This window comes from Xenopus tropicalis, chromosome 1, assembly GCF_000004195.4.
Source record: "Xenopus tropicalis strain Nigerian chromosome 1, UCB_Xtro_10.0, whole genome shotgun sequence".
NCBI lineage: Eukaryota > Metazoa > Chordata > Amphibia > Anura > Pipidae > Xenopus > Xenopus tropicalis.
The window spans coordinates 32,127,887-32,144,915 of NC_030677.2; the positions used below are offsets into that span (position 1 = coordinate 32,127,887).

Consider the following 17,029-nt stretch of genomic DNA (forward strand, 5'->3'; position numbering starts at 1 on the left):
GTCTCTAAACTTCTGCCCTAACTGTTCTTACAACTTACTAGCGCATTTTGGATTTAACTGGCCTGGTTTATTTTTGCAGCAGAGCCTTAGCTGTGAACCTCTTTGCTTGTGATTAATGAAGGATAGGAGATACTGGGAAAGTATATTGCTATCATGAATCTATTTTACATTTGTTTAACTGGACTTTCTTGGGACAGACAAAAGGATGGGCAGTTAATTTCTGTGTTGCTGCCCTCAGAATTCAAACAGTTTAGTTTTAATAGAAAACAATGCTCAATAGTATGTAAAGCAACATAGTTTTGGAAAAAAAATATTTAATTTACATCTAAAAAATATATGGTCACTTTTTTTTTTTTTTGCTTAACGGGGCAGTTTTAACTGATGTAAAGCTAACTTTTAGTACATTATAGAATGGCCAATTCTAAGCAACTTTCAGTTGGTCTTCATTATTTATTAGTTATAGTTTTTGAATTATTTGCCTTCTTCTTCCAACTCTTTGCAGTTACCCCCGCAGCCAAAAACTATTGCCCCGTGAGGCTACAGTTTTATTGTTATTGTTACTTTGTGTAACTTTCTTTTCTATTCAGGTCCTCTCCTATTCATATAACAGTCTCTCATCCAAACCTCTCCCTGGTTGCTAAGGTAACTTGGACCCTAGCAACCAAATACCTGCTGAAACTCCAAACTGGAGAGCTCCTGAAGTGAAAATTAAATAATAAAAAATGAAGACCAATTGCAGACTTTCTCAGAATATCACTCTCTACATCAAACTAAAAGTTAATCCCCTTTAAAGGTTTAACATTTTATTAGCAACAGTAAAGAGATAAAGAAGTAGACTGAGAAAAGGCTGTTCCCTTTATTCCAGCTGGAAAGGCTTTTCTGGGAGATTAGTCACCTGCGGAAGCAGAGATTTATTGTGGCCGACTAACCACCCTTTGGCCATTACCCTTAGAGCTCAGAACAGATTTATAGTCAATACCTTAGAGCAGTGAAACACATTCTGAAAAACGGACACATTCACCTGTTTTGATAATTGTGTCGTTTTGTTTAACACTATCCTGACAGTCAAGAAACTGTTTAGTAAATGAGAAAAAAAACAAACTACCTTAGGAGTTCCCAGTTTGAGTTGTATTAAATCTGCCCTATCTGTTAAGGTAACAATTTTTTATATACAGAGGTACCATTTATCAAGTTAAAACCCCTTGTGTCACATTTCCAGTGTTACTGTGTTGTGATATTTAAATGATATTTATTTTTTGTATTTGCTCCTTGTTTTATTTAGGCAAGCTGGGAAAAGAGAGTGATTAAAAGTTTGAACAGCATGTGTACGGAACTTAATATCCAACTTGCACGCAAGGTAGAATTCTGATTTTATGTTTGTTTTTTGAGCTTGCTGCAGTGTTTTGGTATTTCTGATACCTTTTGTGTGCTACATGTCTCTACACAGACTGAGATGTGTACTGGAATACTATTTCTTTTCCTAGCAACAAGTTCTGTATGTATACCTGCAATTCTGTCTTCATACATGACTGTTAGAAGCTGCATGTAGGGTAATTTGTTCTGACTTCAAGTCTTAGGGGCTGATTTACTAAGACACGATTTCGAATCTGAATTGGAAAAATTCCGATTGGAAACGAACATTTTGCGACTTTTTCGGTAATTTTGCGATTTTTTCGTATTTTTTGCGATTTTTTCGGCGTCTTTACGATTTTTGCGTAAAAACGCGAGTTTTTCGTAGCGTTAACACTTGCACGCAAAGTCGCGCCTTTTTCGTAGCGTTAAAACTTAAAAGGCGCAACGTTTCGCGCAAGTTTTAACGCTACGAAAAAATCGCGACTTTGCGCAACTTTCGTAATGGCTACGAAAAACTCGCGTTTTTACGCAAAAATCGTAAAGACGCCGAAAAAAACGCAAAAGATACGAAAAAATCGCAAAATTACCGATCATTACGAAAAAAACGCAATCGGACGCATTCGGCCCGTTCGTGGGTTAGTAAATGTGCCCCTTAGGGTGATATCTGTTCTGATCCACCCAATATTAGAGCGGCACTGACAGGCAAAGCAGCTCAGATGGTGGATTACAATTTCGAGTTTTGTGTTTTGATGCAGAAAATTTCCCCATGTTTGCACTGATTTTTAGATCACGAGAGAATCTATGTGAGTCATATTATTGTGGGTACCTTGGCAGTACCCTGCCCCTCTGGGGTGCTTGCACTGGAACATGTAATATTAACCCAAATGGAAGAGAATATCCAATGCCCATCTATATTATGGAACACAAAATGCTCCCCTATATTTAGGAATGTCCTGTTTCACTTTGCCAAAAAAAATTAGCAAAACTGAATGTACCGTGCAATTTTTTGACAAGCACAACCTTTTTTACGCAACAGCACCATATTTGTATATATGTATGTGCCAAGGTACATCTCCTAAATAATGCTGCTTTGCCAATGAATACTAATAACAATAGCTACCCAATGTAAATAAAAAAATGTGTATAATAGCCCATAGTGGCTGTCCATGATCCTAATCAATCCTTTCCACTATATATTGATCAGACAAACTGATCAAACAAGAGACTCCAACAAAGCCACCAAACCAGATATTTATGCTGAAATCCATCTCTAAAAGCTTGCTTTGGGCATTATGTATTCCTCACAAGCCTTTAATAAATCGTATACACTGTGCTTATTCATTTATGAGGGTTCTCACTGAGGTTTAAATAAACTAAAATTATATTTGATTTGAGTTTACATCAGAAGAGCATTGTAACGTGGCTGCTGAATTATATTTTCAGAGACCATTAAATGAGCAAAAGGAACTACTAAACAAATGGAATGAAATGGGAACTGATGAACCAGGTAAGGAAACAATTTAGAATTTAGCTGCTATTATATACAGAGATTAAAGTCACACACTAGAATTCATAGGATACTGATCCTGGTAATTCATGCATGTTATTGTTTGTAGGATTGTTTCAGTTGTCTCTGCGAATGAATAATCGTTTTAAGTAATTAATAAAAGGTAGATAGACTGTTACAGATGTAACTGAGAAGCACAGTATTTTGTGAAGGAAACCTAGAGTTTGAGGAACATGAACACTTTTTTTTCATTCTCCTTCAGATTTAAGTTTGTTTAGACCTGTGTATGCACCAAAAGATTTTCTGGAGGTAAGTACCATAATTATACAGATAATAAGGGGGGGGAATGGTTCAGCTGTTGGAATTAGATCTGTGTTGCTGTTGTCCTGCTCCTGGCCTGCTCTCTGAGTCTGGCAAAACAAAGCAACTTCGATTTCATTTACTGATGTTTTATTATAACGTTTTTTTCAAAGCTCTTTCTTCGGTATAACTGAATACAAAAAGGACCAGATACAGTTAAATATAATTGCTCTGAAAAACCATGTAGTTATGATTAGCGTCCTTTTTCTGCTACTCTATATAATTTGAGTTTGTGATTAGACTTTGTGATTCACTGTTTGCTCAGTAAATAGAAACCCTGCATACAGAAACATTCCCCAGGAGTCCTGCTCTTGCAATATAAATGTGCGTGCGCCCTGCCATTAGCAAGCTGAGATAAACCCTGTATTCAAAAACATTCCCTAGAACTTCTGCTCATGCACATTAAATGCCTGTGAACCCTGCCATTAGCAAGCTGAGATAAACCCTGTATTCAAAAACATTCCCTTAAACTTCTGCTCATGCACATTATTTGTCGGTGCATCCTGCCATTACCAAAGCAAGGTAAACCCTGTATTTAGAACTATTCTTTATAAAAAGTTCTACTCTTGCACATCTACTCTGTGCATCCTGCCATTAGCAAAGCAAGGTGAACACAACCTGTTAAATATGCAGCCAGGGTGTTGCCTTTTACGATATGGGTTGTTAGTGTCTGGACACAACACATCTTATTAACTCCGATGTTGTGAGGCACAAAAAATGAAATACATGTAGCAAATAAAAAACATGCATACATGCTATCATTCATTTTACTGCAACAAACAAGGGTCGTCAACAGGGAGCAGCAATATGGAACAGCTAAGCTTCTGGGGCTGTGTTTGCTGGTTTGGACTTGGTAGCAAACTTTAATGCTACCGTGTACATTCTTGACAATGCCTTATACAAAGCTAGAACATTGTCCAACCTTACTTTATGGTCAGCTAGTAACAGATACCACCTATAATGCTCTAGAATGTCTTCCCAGATGGGTAAAACACTTTTATAGCAGCAAAAGTAAAGATGAATCTGTAATGCTAGAGCTTTGTTTTTATATGGTTAGATTCAAAAGCTCTTCTTTCTTGTGTGCATTTTGTTTCCTGACCTTGAGCAAAATTAACCTTGCTAATTTACTGTTTTTTTTGTATTGTTACATTTATACAATGCATTTGTTTTACTTAGGTATTGATTAATCTACGAAACCCTAATTATGACATTGGGGATCAAGGAAACTATAAGAGTCACCTGGGTTTGATTCAAGTGCCACTGAAAATTAAAGATATTCCTGAGTTAGTAAGTATGGCTAAGGTTACAAGAACAACCAACTTTCCACATTTAGTTCAGTAACTTACTTGTTTATATTCTGTTTCAAGATGGAGTATAGTTTAAGAGAAGATGATTACAATTAAGTAGCAGTACATGAACATTGGGGTGAAAGGAAATCAGCCGTTCTATTTCCAGGTAGTTGGAAACCTTGTTTGGTATATCTCATAATGTGGTGCTATAAAGCTCAGAACTAATACTATTAATAGGAGGAAGGTACCGTACTTTCTTTCTCATAATACCTGTACTGATATTCTTATATCTTAAGGTGGCCATACACGTGGCGATCCGACGATGTTTCGTACGACCATCGGTCGCACGAAACATCGTAAGATCCGCCACACACCATTCAGGGCTGAATCGGCAGGTAAGGAGGTAGAAACAATAGGATTTCTACCTCCTTCTGCCGATTCAGCTCTGAAGGGAGAATTTTGGTCAGGCGCCTTCTATGGCGCCCGATCAAAATTTTCAAACTTGTCCGATCGGCGAGTCGTCCGATATCGGCAGCTTCCTGCGATATCGGTCGACTCGCCGACATGCCATACACGCACCGATTATCGTACGAAACGAGGTTTCGTACGATAATATCGGTGCGTGTATGGCCACCTTTAGTCTTATTTTTCTCAATTAGTTAAATATATAATCAATAATTCTAGCTGCTTAGATCCTTGGGGAACCAGAATTTTCCAGCCTGATCAGTATCACACTGAGCCCTAATTAGATATCTGTGTGGAGAACATCACTTTAACCCATATACAGTCCAATGATTTTCCTAATCAGTTAAGAGTCTGTAGGCAGTATTGGTCTGGAGAATGGAAAAATAAAATATATGCTCAATACATCCATTTTAATGCATGCTATATTATAACTGAAAACATGGCGAGATGCCCTGTGTACTTATAGAAGGGTTTTTAGACTAAAAGGAGGGAGTTGATCCATAGAAGCTTGGAATGTTCTGTTGTAGAATAAAATGATACCTCCTTGGCCTAGAAATAAAATGTTAGAATATAATTGTTAGTTTACCAAGGTAAGACACCAGTTGGTATAGTATTAAAGTAATCTGCAGCTAAATTTACGTTTTGAACAACAAATTACAGGGTGTTACAGCTGTCTCAGTTTATTTTCATTTAAATCAGTCATACATTGGAGGTATCTTTGGAAATTAAGTTTTCCTCGAAGCATTTATGGCTTTTAGAGGTGTCAAAATTCCCAAATTCAATGTGCCTTAATAATAATAACCGCTAAAGAGTCAACTTTACGTACTACATGTAGAGCCTGCGGCAATGTATGAACCGAGTGCCATAGAACATTAGATCAAACTAAAGCAATAAAGGTCAGGAAATGACAAATGCAAGAAAGTATGTCTGTACCGATTAGCTTGTTTCTAATGTACAAATGACAATCAAACGGCATTGCTATTATAGTTGATGGCAGTTTTCCATGCAGACAGGAGGTAGGAGATAATCGCTGTCAATATCACTCTTTCATAATTTTGCGACACTTGGTGACAGCTTTGTAGATAGTAAATGTTTTAGTGAAATTGTCCTTTTTAATAGTCCTTTTATTCTTAAAGTACCAGTAACACTCACAGAATGAATCCTATTCCTATTTGGCATGTTGTCTTTGAAGTGTAAGTCCTGAGTTTTATTTTATATGTTGTTGTGCTAAGGAAAGCTGGCCATCAACAAGCAGATTTAAACTGCCAATTTAGCCTCTTCAGACCTGCCCATGTATGGGCCCTTCCTGACAGCCTCTCCAGAAAATCGGGCTTTGCCAAATTAGCGGTATATGTATGGCGAGCTTTAGGTTTACTGTACCCTATTCTAGGTATTGATGAGGAGTAGAATACCGTTACATTTGTCCTGATATGTAAACACCACCAATTTGAAAGAGGCTGTATTTTCTAGTCTGTGAAGGTTCTCATTCATCCAGGTCATGGTATATCTATAGTAATAAGTCAAATTAACTGGACTTGCTTCAATCAGCATAACCAGCATGGGGTCAGAAACCTCATAGAGGTAAAGTATTGATTATATTAGTATGATTGGAGCTAGGAGGTGTTATTAAACTGTCCAGGGACAGACAACAAAACAGAATGTAACACAAGAGGTACAGACTTTCACTGAACACATCAACACAGTGGGCCACAACATAAAGTTTACATGTAAAGGTATGCAAAATAACACTGGCTTTTTTGGACTGCTTGGTAACAGTCAGAGAGGGTAAAAGGCTGGAATTAGAGGTCTACAGGGGCTGCAAAAACCAGTACATGCTATTTGAAGCCTACACCACAGAGCAGACAAGATCCCAGCCAGCATGGAGGCTAAGGTGAAAGAGTTGGAACATCTCAGATAGGTCCTTGAAACTTGTGGGTATCCAGATTGGGCCATTGTTAAAACTGGGAGAAGGAGAAGCTATAAAACCAAAACTACTGGTGAAGGTGGAAAGCATGACAGACATCCTCCCATATGTAGCTGGGGTGTTCATTTTTAATAAACACTGTATCCCTGTCTGCTTTTAACTCAGCAACACACTGAGACAGCAACTGGTTCACCCAAAAGACCCAATACCAAAGCATAAGAAGAGTAACATTGCGTATACAGTGCAGTGCAGTGAGGAGTCCTCTGACTTGTATGTGGGAAATACTAAATAACAGTTACACCAGCGTATGGCACAGCACAGAAGGGCCAGCTCCTCTGGTCAGCCGTGTACCTACATCTAAAGGAAAAAGGACACATGTTTGAAGACTGCCAGGTTCATATTCTGGACAGGGAGGACAGCTGGTTCAAAAGAGATTTTTAAAGAAACCTGTACAGTATATGAAAAAACGAAAAAAAAACAAGCTTGAATAAAGGTGGGGGGTGCGACATCTATTGTCTGTCACAGTGCTGTTTTGGCACCTCTCCCTGGAAGGCTTAATAACACCTCATGCTAATACAATCGGCACCTTACCTCCATGAGGTCTCTTGACCCCTTGCTGGTTATGCCAAACAGATTATGCTGATTGGAGCATGGTTCCAGGGTATTTAACTCCAGAAAGTTCTTTGTACAAGTCGTTCTGAATTGAGAAAGCCAGTCAGATGACTAGGGAAATGTCTTCAAGAGAAGAAATACAGCAAGTCCAGTTGATTAGACTTATTACTATAGATATGCAGTACTTTCTTTTTCATATCTTTGTTTCTTAAAATCATGTACAAAAAGTATAGCCTATTACTCTTTATTTACAGCTGTTATTAGGGGGACGGTAGAGGGTTGGTACAAAAAAGGATATAGTTGAGAAGTACAGGTATGTTCTGAGTTGGTTTGGTAACACAGCCTGACACATCAGTACGTAGCCTGTAGCTTTCCTGAGCTTTCCTTGCCTACTGGCAGCATATACCATAGACATTCATATGAAAGGGAGTCGGCTTTCAGCGTGCATGGGAGTTATTATAGAACACTGGCATGAAACTCGAATAAAGACATTGCTTTCCTTTTGTAATTCCTTTGGTATTTAGTCATTTTTATTTGGCCTTGGAAATTGTAAAGCTTCTGTGTCTACCTTCATGCTCTTTTATCTGGAAACTAATTCTTGTACAAAAGGTGTTAAAACACCTCTTCATTCAGAATAGCTGTATAATCATTATTGTAATTAGCAAGAAACAAACGACTTAGATAATGAGGATTACCCTATAAAATGACAAACCAAAGAAATAAAATTACAAACCAACATACCAAGTAATGCTGCCCACACCCAAGTTCCACTCATACTTGTATAGAAGTTTGACCGTGTATCAATTAGCAGATCATGGGCCTGAGCAAGAATTTTCATATTATCTGGTTGATTCCCAAACAGATATTGGTCAAGGAGGCTGTTTTGGTTCTGTTCATTGACCAATAAGCTGTCTCCTCAACCAGGAATGGTCAAGTCAACAGACTGCAACTCAGCATGTGTATGGCCAGCTTATTACTGCTGCCATCTTGGTATAGGTTAGATCACAGCCAGTTGTATTGTTGTAATTTTTTTGTTTTTGTGTTCGCTGTCCTCTTACTAATACTTTAATATTTACTCATTATTATTTACCCACTAAGATTTATTAACAATTTTTCTAGAGGGATTTTTTTCAGGAGCTAAGCTTAAATACCGGTCAGCTGGGTGTTGATGATTCCACACAAGTCCCTCCAGGTAAGCATTATAGGGCCCATTTGCAAGCGCAAATGTAGTGTGCATAGTACAATCTTGTGCGCTCCATTATGTTTTTTCCCCTCACAATGTGGTTGTGGTGATGTGCCTAACGCAGGTGCAGGTCGTTGTGCATTTGCACAAGTGCACATACTTTTCAATGTGAATTGTACGTGGAGTTTACTGTAAAAATGAAACTGGGTAAAATAGACAAACTGCGCAAAATAAAAAATATTTGTAATATAGTTAGTTAGGCAAAAATGCAATCTATGAATCTATCTAACATAATAGTCAGAACACTACTTCCTGCTTTCAGCTCTCTAACCTCTTAGGTAATCAGTAGCTTTAGGGGGAGCCACATGGAACATAACTGTTTAGTTAGTTTGTGAGCACTCAGGTCAGATTCAAAAGCAAACTAACTGAACTGTTATGTCCCATATGCCCCCGCCCTCAAGTCACTGATTGGTTAACAGCTTAGAGCTGTAAAGGAGGAAGTAGTGTTCTGGCCATTATGTTAGACATCTGCTCGCTCCAGCCCTTATAGACTCCATTTTTGCCCAACTAATTATATTGAAAACATTTTTTATTTTGTGCAGTCTATCTGTTTTGCCTATTTTCATTTTTACACTGAACTGTTCCTTTAAGATGGTATTTCTAATGCTTGACATGAAAATTACATAAGTAAGTCATTTTTATTTAGTATGCAACATCAGTTGATGCAGGTTGCTGGGATTCCCCTTCATCATCATACACAGTGACACAATTCATCCGAACAGACTGGTGGGCACATAAGGAGTAGCTTTAGACACAAGTACCTGGAACTGTTCTAATTTTGCAGTGTCTTTGGCAAAAGTTGCCTGACCATAACTGCACTTTTATTTGACTTTCTTTTATTACTAAAAAAGTATCTTTTGTAGAAAAGACAAATAAACCCACTAACTCTAGTATACCAGCACTGGTTTTTTTTCTTAACAAACCTTGAGCCATTAAGGGGGCAAACTATAACAGGAAGAGTTACAATCTTACTATGGTGATATATGAGCCCCATTTCTGTATGTTACAGCAACCAATTAGATGTTGCTATTATAATTCTCCTAACCTAATTGCTGAATGGTTGAAATTAAGGTTGCCATCTGGTTAGTATTTCAGCAGCCTAGCCTGTATACCAGCAAAGGTCTGTACCAGTATTCCATATTTACCAGCAATGCAGTTGCCAGTAAATTTGTACTGTAATTACAACTAGTTCCCCCCACAGTCCCTGCTTGCAGGTGGGCCCTCTTTTCACCTTCCCCAACCCCCACCAGCTCACCAAATTTCCTTTCTGTTCCGCTCTACCCATTTATATCATTGCCCCGCCCCCTTAGTGTCATCTGATCCCCTTTGCATCATCAGCAGAAAAATCTTACTAAGAATGGTGGCAACCATAGTTTTGCTGGGACTAATTTGCTCCATGCTACTTAATAACTTTCTGTGTGGGAGAAGTGCTTCTATGAAACATTAATTAAACGTTAAACTTTTGTGCAAACTGAATACATTCCAGCAATTGTTTAATCAACATTTAAATTTAATATCAAGATGTTCTGTAAATACATAAATGCTTAATCTGAGCCATCTGCCATTATAACTAAAACATAAAAATGATAAAACCGCTTGAAACTTGTTTGTTAAAAAATTTAATATTTTATTATTATTGAAATATTTGCAAATTCTCCTCTATACATTGCAATAATGATCTCTCTGTTTGCCAGAAGTGTAGTGCTAAAAGCACTGCCAATAAAGGGGGGTTATGTTGTAAATATGTCACATATACAGTCACATATACATATATTCAAGTATCAAATGTGTATTTTTTTTTTGTCATTAGAACTCTTTGAAAATGAACATCTTTCTCTTGGGAAAAAAGGTAATATATATAAATAAATGGCTCATAAATAAATACACACCTAAATATGCACACTTCTTGTGGATACATTTACCAACCACTGTACTTTGAAGGGCAGTATTCCAATTTAAGGGGCAGATTTATCAAAATGTGTGTTTACAGCTTGATACATAAAAACTCACCCACATTCTACTTATTCCTATGGGATTTTTACTAAACCCTAAAAATGAATATGGCAAAACATGCTATATTTTATATACGGAATTTACTGCACCAGCCTAAAGTTTCAGCATTTCAATAGCAACAATGATACAGGAATTCAAACTTGTCACAGGCGCTCCCCATGTTGGAAAGTGTCTGCGACATGCTCAGTGGGCTCTGGGCAGCTGTTGGGAAGCTGAGCTTAGGGGTCATTGCAAAGAAGAAAATGAGGTTTTGTCTGCCATATAAGCTATGCTACAGGGCTGATTATTAAATTCTGGTGTAAATAGCACTGGGGCATCTTTGGGGGCACAGACCTTCCCTGCTAAAGGGCTCTGGGTGCCTTGGGCTGGTATAGAAGCTCAAAACATAATGTACAACATTTCTGCCCACTTGTTTAGTTAGGCTTTTAGTTGAAGCGCTAAACTCATATTTTGATAAATCTGCCCCTAAATGTAATATTATTTCTGTAAATATATATGTAACAAGACATTTAAGTCAAAGTGTACCATTATTATGCTTTAGACTGACCTATTCTTAGCAATTAATCAACTTAGTACAGGTATAGGACCTGTTATCCAGAATGCTCAGGACCAAGGGTATTCCAGATAAGGGATCTTCCCGTAATTTGGATCTCCATACCTTAAGTATACTAAAAAATGAATTAAACATTAATTAAACCCAGTAGGATTGTTTTGCATCCAATAAGGATTAATTATAACTTAGTTCGGATCAATTACAAGGTACTGATTTATTACTACAGAGAAAAAGGAAATCAGTTTTAAAATTCTGAATTATTTGGTTAAAATGGAGTCTATGGGAGACGGGCATTCCGTAATTCGGAGCTTTCTGGATAACGGGTTTCCAGATAAGGAATCCCATACATGTAATGTGTTTAAATATACTGACTTACTAGCAATCTTTCACATGTACACATTTAACTCAGTAATTAAAAGTACAAATTTAAATAAATAATATTTATTGCAAGAAAAAGTTAACCTCTAGTATATTCTAAGCAGCTTTTCAATTACTAATTAACAAACACTGTTAATGAATGTAAAAAAGTTGGATTGGTTGCCATGCAGTAGGGCAGATTTGTCCAGTGTCAGTAAATGAGTTTAGATTGAAATTAAATGATATTTGGAATGATGCAAAACACATAAAGTAACTAAACTTATAAAATTCATTCATATGAAGTCTGAGTCTGTAATTGATGACAGATATTAACACAGTTTTACTTTTGGAGATTAATAATTGGAGCTACATTAAAGAGCATTATATGACAGCTTTTATAACACAAAAAATAATAATGTTCCTTTCCTTCATTGTATTTTATACAACTAGCAGGAGCTGATGTTATATTATATTATATAATAATAATTTTATATATGTGATATTATAAGGATTTAAATTATATCCTTGTTATATGTTCTAGTGTTAGCCGGACACGACAGTGCTGCTGCTCAGCAGTTTGTTCGCCAGGGCTGCCCAACATCATTACGAGCTGACTTGTGGGCACTTATTTTGAATATCTCAAATCAACCAGAGGTAAGTTCTAATGAAATAAAGTGCCTGTCCTTACAAACTCATGTCTATATCTATAGCATCATATAAACCAGAGGTAAGTTCTAATGAAATAAAGTGCCTGTCCTTACAAATTCATATCTATAGCATCATATCAACCAGAGGTAAGTTCTAATGAAATAAAGTGCCTGTCCTTACAAACTCATATCTATATCTATAGCATCATATCAACCAGAGGTAAGTTCTAATGAAATAAAGTGCCTGTCCTTACAAACTCATAATCTATAGCACTAGTGAGCATTTATACTCAATATGTTACCAAACTTGTTGTACGGCTAAAGAATAATATGTCACCTAAAGGGATTTTTTTATGCTTTATAATGGAGATTTCAGTTAGTCATAATAAAATCAATCAAATAAAATTATTAAATAAAAACATACAAATTCTAAACAGAAAATGTCCTGGCTGGAAGGAAAATAACTGCTTACAATAAAGGGAGTGTAAATGTGAATACAGCTGAATCATCAGTATGGACTATTTGTTTGCTGCTAAAGGGACAGTATACACCTACAAACACATAAAAATGAGCACATTAAATAGGACTTGTGTTGAAATTACATTCTGCCCGTTGTTTAAATTTTAAATAATCCATATTTAGTTCAGAGCTCCCTCTCTAACTTTAAACAAACAACCCTTCTCTCCCTTATCTAAGCAGCAGCCTTTGAGCAGCTCATTATCAGGGCTTGTCAGTGGACTGGTAATTAGTTTAAGCAGCTCCTTTAGAGTTCTTTTGGACAAAAAGTGACTGGAAGTGATAATATGAAACTGCATTCATAGTTTTGTTTAATGCCAGGAAAACAGAAACCATAGATATTTCTTAAAGCAATAGGCAAAAGGTATTTCCTATTCCTTCAGCTCATGTTAAAAAGGGGTGTATGCTGTCCCTTTAATAGCAGTGGTTGGGCCATATACTTTACTTGAATTCTTGGTTTACTGCTTAAATAAGTTCCCTCTGGGAATGCATCCTAATTTGTTCTATATATACAGACACCAGATTAATTAATGAGTGCCTTTTAAAGACACAAATGATTATATCCTATAAATTATATTTTCTCTTTAATATGAACCTTAATAAATGTCTGGAGACTAATTAATGTATTGAGACTGGTGATAGTCAATTAGAAAAACTTTAATTAGTAAAGTAAAGAGCACATCAGGTTTTTACAGGGCTCATTACACCCTCATCCCTGTCGTAGCTAGGTAGCATTAAGGTGTAAATTGTGTTGCTTGAAGACTGCTATAGTATTTAGCAGCTTCTCCGGCCAATTTGTTCCCTGCAAAATGTGTCTCTCTGGAACAATTTAATAATCAGCTGGAACTACGTCTAACCTCCATCAGGTCTTATTGTCATGCTGTTCTTATTAAATTGATCCTTGGTAGGAAATCTAGTAATAAAAACAACTACAGGCCACACATCGAACAACAGGCAACACAGGCATTTAGTTGTGTTTAGCCGACCACTCTGTAACTTTGAACATTCTTCTTTTGTAGGATTTTTGGATTCATGGATTTATGATATAAACTCATAAACATCTACAAAACTCTCATAGGCAGGGCTACTTGTACAGCAAGTCAGGTTGGAGGGAATGGAGTGTATCATGCTGTAATTGTTTTAGGGGGGAATTATGCACCCCCAAGATGCTACATAGGCAGCTGCCTCTTCTGCTTCCCTCCATGTCTGGCCCTATTTACACTCCCTCTATATCTTCTAAAATGAATGTGCTTGACATTAATGAAATATGGGTGGCAATTTATGGAGTTTATGGTTTAATTCATAGACATGTGAACTGCTTGCCGTGTATACATCTGAGTTCCTTGGTGTTAAAGCATAAACACTGTATAATGCCCTTAGCTCCCCTGGGTACATGGCTGAGAATGACATGGTGCTGATGTGCTGTGTAACACAGTACAAAACTTTAGCCGATCATTAGCAATGGAAGACACTGATGAGCTTTGGGAACCATAAAATCAATTTCAACTTTTGACTGAAGGGATCCTCAGCAAGACGATATATCTGTAAATTGCTTTTGACAAATGCCATTTACAGAGTTTTTCTTACAGATTTCATGCATTAGGTGACACTTTGCTAAAAGCAATTTACAGCTTCACGCTCACCTGCTACAAAGTAATTAAATGGATGTTCTCTAAACATCAACTTAGTTAATAAGATTTTAATAGCAAAAAGTGACTAAGCATTTACTTAATATTGGCAGATATCCTTCAGTCAAAGCATCATTAACTCTCCTAAAAACAATCCCATAGCAATCACTTTATATTTGTTATTTATTCTTTGGGTCTCTGCACCAGTGTTAATACCTCCTACCTCCTAGAGTCACATAAGTCTCCATGCTGATGGACTGGATTCACTTTGCAGTATTGCCGCGAGTGCTGAGTTTTATGTGGGGTGAATGTAATGTTATTCAATGGCAAGTCATTGTCAGGAGATTTCTCACCCACGGTAGCGCAGATATAATAGCGGGCAACAACTCAAGGAGTAGGAAGGTACTGTCATGTATTAAATAGGGTTTAGATTCAAGTGACAAGAGGGTCACACTCCATCTTTACAAAGCACTGGTAAAAAGTATACAGCAAAAGTAATGAACTAAATAAATATGAATATACACTGTGATTTACCAACATTCAAGTTAAAATTTTGCTGCAATTCAAATTTTTCGAGGGAAATTCCCAGATTCGAATTATGGATTCCAAACTCGAATGTTTGATATCTTGTTTGTACAGTATGTAAAAGTTAGCCATATAAGAGCTTGAAAGGTCATGTAGACGTTAATATGTTAGCAAACACATATGTCAATTTTTTAATTTGAGTTTTTCAAATGTGTTGGAGAGTTTATTGACCCATTGAAAATGATTAATAGAATACAAATTTGATGCATTGGAGTTTTTTTTTCATGGTTTAATTTTATTGATATTTTTTGTAAAAGTTTGAGTTTAATCGAATTGAAAAAAAAAACCTCTAAAATTCACAAATTCGAAAACTGATAAATAAGCCTTCCCATGACACAGAAGGAAAGACCCTGCCTGTAGAACTTATAATCTAAGTGGGTGGATTACTTACAGGAAGAAATAGGAGGGTAAGTGCTATTCCCAGTGGAACTGACCCATCATTGCCAAGACTGGAGCAGTTACGGTACCATGCCAGTGCTCCAAGAGGTACAATCTGAGTTCAGTTTTGAAGTAGCTGAGGAAAAATTCAAAAAGAAAGAATAAATAGGAGACGGTAGTGGCTGTGGATGGTGTGAAAAGATGACTCTGATAAAAACGGAGGAGAGTACGAGCCCTAGGGAATGCTTACACTATATATATATTCATCTTAAGCATGGCTGGGTCTAGCCTCTCCCTACGTGTTGCCTTTCTCACTTATATTCAGGAGAAGGAAAGTCTATTTAGCTTTTACATTTGTGCCATCTGGCTATAGTTTATGTAGCATTAAATGTACCTTGTCATATTTTGAATGCAAAATCCTTATTTCTCTATCTCAACAATTTTCAGGACATGTTGTATTATGAGCAGCTTAAATCTAATGTGATTCAGCATGACCTTTTATCTGACAGTCTGATTTACAAGGTGAGCAATTTATGTTTTCTTTCCATTGGGGGGTTTGTATTGTTGCAAATTTTTATTTCATAAAAACATTTACTTCTGCAAGATGTTACCATTGACATTTTGAAACAAACAATTTGCCTTTAAAGGAGAAGGAAAGGTACAATCCCTGGGGGTAGCCAAAATGTTAGGAACCCCCCCAATGATTGTAATCACTTACCTGATACCCCGGGCTGGTGCCCCTGTTAGAAGAAAACTGTACCAGCCGGGGGTAGCTGCGAGCTATCCTCTTTCTTCTTCTGTCTTCATGCCACTTGCACATGTGCAGTAGAGCAAAAAGCTGAACTTAAACAAAACATTGGCCTTTTCACTCTACTGCATATACGTCAGACCTGGGATAGCTAAGAATGAAGACAAGAGGAAGAGGATCGCTCAGTCGGGGCTATCCTGGGGTTTCAGGTAAGTGATTACAATAACTGGGGGGTGCCTAACATTTTCTCCTTTTTCAAACCTAATGGCTGCCCCATGGCTACACAACAGCGTATTTATATAAACTATAGTAGTGTTTCTGAAGCAAAGACTCTAGTTTTATCATTGCAGGGCAACAGTACTTTAATTGCTTTAAAACACTTTCATTTATTGGTGTTACTGTTCCTTTAACTATCTGAACTGTTGGTACTAATATTATTATTATCATTTATTAGTAAAGTGCCAACATATTCCTTACTGTACAGTGAATGGGTATATACATTGAACAGATATACATACAAAGCAGCCAATAACTTACAAGAGGTAAAGAGGTCCCTGCCCTAACGTGCTTACAATCCACAGTAAAAGGAGAGAAAAGTAACTCTCATCAATACCTTATATTAATGTTTTTCTATTATTTTATTTATAGGATGTAAAGCTTACGGCTAGTAATGATGACTACTATTTTGTTTTTGAAGATTATCTTTATCAGGTATGAAAAATAAGGGGTTGAACAAGACGAATTGTTAGTAAAAATGTTTTGTGCATGGAAGATAATTTGGTGCCCTGGCCAACAGCTGAATAATAATACTGGGCTCGGCAGCCCTTGTCAAAGAGGACTGCTGATTAGGC

At 36.9% G+C, this 17,029-nt stretch overlaps 1 protein-coding gene across 2 annotated transcripts in view; it reads left to right on the top strand.

Annotated features, from left to right (window-relative positions):
• The window catches only part of tbc1d19 (TBC1 domain family member 19), a 47,647-nt gene that overhangs the window by 11,315 nt on the left and 19,303 nt on the right, over positions 1-17,029 (top strand). For both annotated transcript variants that reach the window (XM_031895358.1, XM_031895357.1), the window contains exons 5-13: positions 1,283-1,357; positions 2,797-2,860; positions 3,123-3,169; positions 4,397-4,507; positions 8,630-8,702; positions 10,564-10,602; positions 12,218-12,330; positions 15,878-15,952; positions 16,827-16,889. In XM_031895358.1, coding sequence (XP_031751218.1) covers positions 1,283-1,357; positions 2,797-2,860; positions 3,123-3,169; positions 4,397-4,507; positions 8,630-8,702; positions 10,564-10,602; positions 12,218-12,330; positions 15,878-15,952; positions 16,827-16,889 — 660 coding nt within the window. The remainder of the gene's footprint in view (positions 1-1,282; positions 1,358-2,796; positions 2,861-3,122; positions 3,170-4,396; positions 4,508-8,629; positions 8,703-10,563; positions 10,603-12,217; positions 12,331-15,877; positions 15,953-16,826; positions 16,890-17,029) is intronic.